At 40.6% G+C, this 6,036-nt stretch overlaps 1 protein-coding gene across 3 annotated transcripts; it reads left to right on the top strand.

Moving 5' to 3' along the window:
- The first annotated feature begins 1,510 nt into the window (after positions 1-1,510).
- LOC102711424 (autophagy-related protein 8B) lies at positions 1,511-4,226 on the top strand. 3 transcript variants are annotated; one of them, XM_015836857.2, is made up of 6 exons: positions 1,511-1,695; positions 1,811-1,863; positions 2,903-2,958; positions 3,049-3,101; positions 3,655-3,773; positions 3,938-4,226. In XM_015836857.2, the coding sequence occupies exons 2-6, from the start codon at positions 1,827-1,829 to the stop codon at positions 4,030-4,032; spliced, it is 360 nt and encodes a 119-aa protein (XP_015692343.1). In that variant the 5' UTR covers positions 1,511-1,695; positions 1,811-1,826; the 3' UTR covers positions 4,033-4,226. The 3 variants fall into 3 exon arrangements, with proteins under 3 accessions (XP_015692343.1, XP_006652850.2, XP_015692344.1); XM_006652787.3 differs by having other exon boundaries at positions 1,511-1,724; XM_015836858.2 differs by having other exon boundaries at positions 1,603-1,621.
- Positions 4,227-6,036: the final 1,810 nt, after the last annotated feature.

Here is a 6,036-nt window from a genome sequence, read left to right as displayed (position 1 = left end):
CACTGTGAAGAGTACACTTGCAAATGGTGTGCGTATTTATAGGGCGATGTGTGTGTATACCGTATGCTGTATATAGCATAGGCCAGTATTGTTGTTTGGTGTGACTGTTTTTTATACGTACTTGCGTGCAACGGCTGAACATACGACGACACTACCTAATGATGCTACACCGTCGCTTGGCTAGCTAGCTACTACCTAACCATACCTACGTACTTTGTGCACATTAACACATATAACAGTCAAGTAAGCAATTTCGTTGAGAGATCGGTGTCAGTTAAAGAGTTCTGAGATTAACCTTTCATCGAGCGGCTCGCAATTGTCAAAGGCGAAATAACTGTGCACCGTCAACAAATCAAAACAACAATCTCACCCATCCTATCCTTACGTAAACCGGAAAGCTTCCAAACGAGGCCGACCCACGAGCGTTTGGCGAAACACTCCATCCTTCCGTGAATTCGTGGCACAAGTCCGACTCCGCTACGGAACAGCGGATGGAGGCAGTTCATCGGAGGTCAAAAACCTTGCCAAAAACCGCCAGAGCTTCAGTTCAGGGGTCTTACGCGCGCCTTGGGCCGCTGCAAATTGAATGGCTGGCAAAAAAAAAAAAAAAAAACCGGCGACGGCGAAGGACGAGTTGAACCACGGCGATCAGCTGTATGCGTCGCGAAGTATGGAAGCACATGTATGCAAATTGGACTTTTGCCCGATTATCCCTCGACTTTTGTATACACGTTTACCAAACTGCTAAATAATACATTTATTTTTTAAAAATTACTATATAAAAGTTTATTATCTCATCGTTCTAAAGTAGATTTTTAACTTTTAATTAATTTCATTATTTATATCATTAAATAACTGGAAAAAATCAGATGATATTTCATTTTTCAATCTTCGTAGATTAAAAGAAAGCAACCTATAATGACTCTAGACATGAGAAAGCGAGAGCATGAGAGCACTTTTTATAACAGTTGATAGATTCATCGTACGGGGGTAGGTGTGCTCCCGTTGGGCCTCCATCTGGCCCACCCCACATATAAGGCGGGGAGCTGAGCTAAATTGCGGCCCATGTATATGTGGGCCATATTCTGCACAAAGAGTGGGCCGAACTTTGCTGATCAGTGGATTGTTCTGGGCCGAGCCCTGCCGTCGTTGACGGCTTGACGCACCACGTCAATGTACTAAATGTTTTGGAATTAACTCTCAAAAAAAAAGTTTTGGAATTATTGTTAGGATGGAGTTGTCGGTGTCTTTATCGACAAGGACTTTAAACTAACAGCGACATAAAATAAAGTTATAAACATTATGTATTTGAAAGTGCCCATTTCAAAAGCGAAAATATTACAGCACTACTCCGTATATTCTATACTCGAAAATATTCTCCTGAGGATTACTGGAGCTTAAGTTTTCTTGGAGGAAGCGTAGGGGAGTTTTTAATCGGGTTTTCCTTTTCGTTACGTTTCGTGCGCAGCGCGTCTAACCTTGCTTAAAAACCAACGCTTTCTCCCACCCACCCATCTCTCTCTCACATCTCCATTCTCCATTGGCCCAAGGAAGAAGAAACCCCTCCCCCCTCTCCCCGACTCCCAATCCGATCCGACCAGCTACTCCTCCGGCGAGCCGCGTGAGTTCCCCCTCCACCTCCTCCTCCTCCATCTATTCAGCGCGTCGGGTTCGCCGATCGGGGGCCTTCTCCAGGTGACCGACCAGGAACAGCTCAGTCTCTCGTAAGGGTTTGATTTGTGTTTTGTTGCGCGATTGGCTCGATCGGTGCGTTTCTGGTGGTTGATTTTCGGCGCGGTGATTTTTGTAGGCGGGAAGGAGCGCCCATGGCCAAGAGCTCGTTCAAGCTGGAGCACCCTCTCGGTTTGTCTTCCTATCGCGTTTCCTATCTTATTTTGTGCGTATTGGGTTCATGTGTTCGATGATTCACTGAATAGTTTTGTAAATATGATTTGGGAGAAATCACCTGCCTAATTTAAGTATGGGGGACGCCTCCCAGATGTTTTTCCTTTTTTCTGTTTAAGGGATGCAACTGTTTATTGGAAGCAGGTTGTGATTGTTACAAAGTAGTGTGGCTGATTTGAATTTGACAGTAATAGTAGTACATCCTTTGAGTAATTGAGTAATGGTAATATTCAACTCAATGCGGTAATTACAGATTGATAGGATGGTTGATGGGGGAAAAAGGCTGTGATTACTGATGAATCAATTATAACGAAATGTACCTTTATTAATTTATGATGCAGTTTTCGGTAAGGCTGTAACACCCAGTCTCAAGTATTGTAGATGATAGAGGTAAAAGTTGGCCTGTCAATCCAAGCATCGTTGGCTGATTGTTTGGTTTCTTTGTAATACTTCTGTGGTATGGTCGAATGGGTCCTTTTCTGGTGGATCATAGAAAGAATAGACTTTACAATTCAATCACCCAACACGTGTTGCTTGAGAAAAAAGCTGCATTTCTATATGTTTTTGGTAGTCTATTGTATGTCAAGGGGTTGCTGTAACTTCCTGCCCAATCTGCTGTGGAACAGCCCTGGTAACATATTAGACAAATCATGTTTTTTTGCTGGGTTATTTCTTCCTGTCAAACTTTTAACCTTTTGTGCTTGAACAATATTAAAGTTGTTGAAAGCACGTGCTACTTCAACTAGCTGACGATGTAAGTTCTTTTCAAAAAATAGAAGCATAATTTTAATACTTATATGGTTGCTATTTATTGTGCTGATCCCAGTAGTTACAGTTCTCTCTGCAATGTTATGAACTTATGCTAGCTATAAATTGTGAATTATGATTTCTTGTTCTCCTTCTGCTAACCTTGATTCATATAATTTTATAGAAATTCTTCAGCCTTCTTGCAGTTCATAATAAATGAAATCTTATTCTGATTGTCCATGTATTTCAGAGAGGAGGCAGGCTGAGGCTAACCGTATTAGAGAAAAGTACAGTGACAGAATTCCTGTAGGTTTTTTCTTCCTATTTGCTCAGTATACGTTGTCTCCTTCATTGTGATTTCTTTGCTCTAAATTTGTTACAATCTATGTGATGTAGGTGATTGTTGAGAAAGCTGAAAGAAGTGATATTCCTGACATCGACAAGAAAAAGTCAGTTTTCAAGCATTTTACGAAACCATACATTTATATTTTAATTTATTTACCCCATTCATCCTCTACAGAAAGGAATATTGTATTTAGTTGTTATTAAGTAAATGCTAGTAGAGGACTTCAGGTGTCCCAGATGATAGCATATGGTAGCTGCTGCCATTCATCTCTTTATCTAGGACTGTTTCAATGCAATGGTGTTGTCTGTGGGTCCATTGTGGGCATCTTTTATTCTAATTGTTTCAAGGGCTTAAGTTGTGACTAATGGTGTTCCTACAAACATTTTTTGCTACTATCAATACTATGTTGCCACAGTACTTGCATCACATTAAATCCTTTGTGCTCCTAGTTAAACATGTAGTATAGCATTTACTGTTATTACTGTATATCACATTTCTATGTTCCAAAAGCAGCTGACCGTTTCAATTTATTATTCAAGGATGCCGGTATGGCATTCCAGATCGGAACTTTTGGTGCATTAAAACTTTAATACATGTTACATCAAGTAATCAATATTACCATGTCATTCTTACTAGCATATGCTTTCCTGATTCAGGTACCTGGTCCCTGCTGATCTAACCGTTGGGCAGTTTGTCTATGTTGTTCGGAAGCGGATCAAGCTCAGTCCTGAGAAAGCAATCTTCATCTTTGTGAAGAATACTCTTCCACCAACAGGTCTGAAAATCGAATAAATAGATAATCCCTTGAATGATTTTCCTTCGGAAGCTCAAGGACTTTGATCAAATAGCATTGTACTGCATTTTTTTATGCTTCCATTATATCTAAAAAACGCAACATGGTCCATGTTTTCTCATTTCATCACTTTGTTGGTTTTGCAGCTGCTCTGATGTCTGCAATTTACGAGGAGAACAAGGATGAGGATGGTTTCCTCTATATGACTTACAGTGGTGAGAACACCTTTGGGCTGCCCTAGGTGGTGCAACTGCAATCACTCAACTCCTGTAAATAAAGACTTGCCACACAAAGTGTATATTCTTGTTTACCTTGTGGCAAATCTTTAGCACATTCTAATACCAAAATCCTACTATCATATCATATACTCTGAACATACATACGCTACTTAATAATACTAAGTGATGGGCTCCGAAACGGTCCGTTTCTGGTTTAGCTTATTCTTCATCCATTCTGATGTCGTTGTGGATGCTGCCTTGCTGGTTACTGCCGTTTCTGTGACGAGGTCAATCTAGATCTATGTGTCATTAATCTGGTTGCTGTTGCCGCTTTATTGCCTGCCTGCCTGACTCTACTACCGACAGCAGCAGCAGCTGATGGAAAAGGTCGCCGACACGAGGGCCTTAAATTTACTGCGTTTGGGTTCTGTTGCTGGTCGCAGAGCCTGGATGGTGGTTGCTACTCCCATCTTCACCCTGGGCACTGGCATTGCCAGGGGCGATGTGTGCAGTGTCAGGATGAAGTTGCGTTGCGATTCGGTGGCGTTATGGCAGCGTCGCCATTGTTTTCCTGTGGTTTTGTAGGGTTAAAAAAAAGGGTTAGCAATTTAGAAAGTGTGCTAATAAACTTAGGAATAATCAACCCTAATAGAATGCAATCCTGCTGCTCCTGTCTCAAAACAAATCCAGAGAGGACTTAGGAAGAGATATGACAGCTGTTTTGATCAAGTTGGGTAGAGTGCAAAAATTGTGCTTGTTTCATTGTTTGGTTAACCTTTTTTCTTATTTTTCTGGCTTCCAAGCTCGTGAGAAGCTTGTTCAGACATCAAATCATCAATGAGGCGCGTGCATTTTCACCGGACACTCACCCTGAATGGTTTGGTTAACCTTTTTGCTTATTTTTCTCGCTTCCAAGCTCGTGAGAAGCTTCTTCAGACATCAATGAGGCGCGTCCATTTTCACAAGGCACTCACCCTGAATGGAAGCATAAGCCCTACCAATAAGAACAATATGTGGGAGCAGGAACTGGAGCCCTACTAATCAGTTGTGCAATTTAAGCGAGGCAGCATCAGAAAAAAAATACATTAAATTAAAGCTGGATAGTCTTGCAAGATCATTCATTCTTGCTAAGCATGATCTGCGTGCTACACATGCGTTCATATATATGGACTGCAGATCATTCATTGCCGCTACTCCAGTTCTAAACGTACACGATGCGTGGCCAGTAGCCCAGTACGTATACAGTATACTGATGCATTTATGAATGCAGCGCTAGCTGCAATGCTAGCTAAACTCGCAATCACTGAAGGCGCCATCACCAAAGAGCTACAGGCACTTCACTGTATATAGATTTAGATTTTTTTTACAAAAAAATATATAATTAAGGCATATATTCTTAATGTATAATTTTGATATATCTATGTACCTATTATCCGTAGGTATTAGTTTTAAAATATGTTATCTTTACGAGTTCTCCGTTTCAAAATGTAACTATTTCTACATGTGAGCACAGATATTAAGAAAATATGTGATAATGATTAGAGAAATGTTATGATTGATTGAGAAGAAAATGCAGTGAAAAATTAAATGGAGAATGTTCGTGATTGGTTGAGATGACGAGGTATGTGGAGAAAAATAGCTACATTTTCAAATAAATGTTAGGGGTATAAATAGTTTTGTTTTGGATCTAGCTAGGGGAGTATATTCCTAAGAATAAGTGAAAAAGCTGGAAAAAGAGATCATATTTCGTTCGTGGTCGTGGGATTGATTGAAAGCGATAAAGGTTTATGCATGAACTGATTTCCTTTGTCCACATGCGTAAGAACATTATATATGTGCAGATATCGCTGACGAGCATCGGAGCATTATTGATCATTTCAGACCAAATTGCCGTTCATTTGGCCACTAGATCCCCCCAATATCATTGCCACATTGACTCGATTATCATTGTCGATCGACATGTCCACACACAGGCTTGAATTCATATATATGTCGCCGTGCATGCACGTAATTAATTGTACGTGTTG

Source organism: Oryza brachyantha, chromosome 4 (assembly GCF_000231095.2).
Source record: "Oryza brachyantha chromosome 4, ObraRS2, whole genome shotgun sequence".
Classification (NCBI taxonomy): Eukaryota; Viridiplantae; Streptophyta; class Magnoliopsida; order Poales; family Poaceae; genus Oryza; species Oryza brachyantha.
This window is presented reverse-complemented; position numbering and strand designations above follow the sequence as displayed.

Bases quoted from the DNA above. Each gene is read 5' to 3' on its own strand.
- LOC102711424 (XM_015836857.2), top strand. From the start codon at position 1,827: ATGGCCAAGAGCTCGTTCAAGCTGGAGCACCCTCTCG. The intron at 2,959-3,048 runs GTAGGTTTTTTC...TATGTGATGTAG, and splicing joins AGTACAGTGACAGAATTCCT to GTGATTGTTGAGAAAGCTGA. The intron at 3,102-3,654 runs GTCAGTTTTCAA...TTCCTGATTCAG, and splicing joins CCTGACATCGACAAGAAAAA to GTACCTGGTCCCTGCTGATC.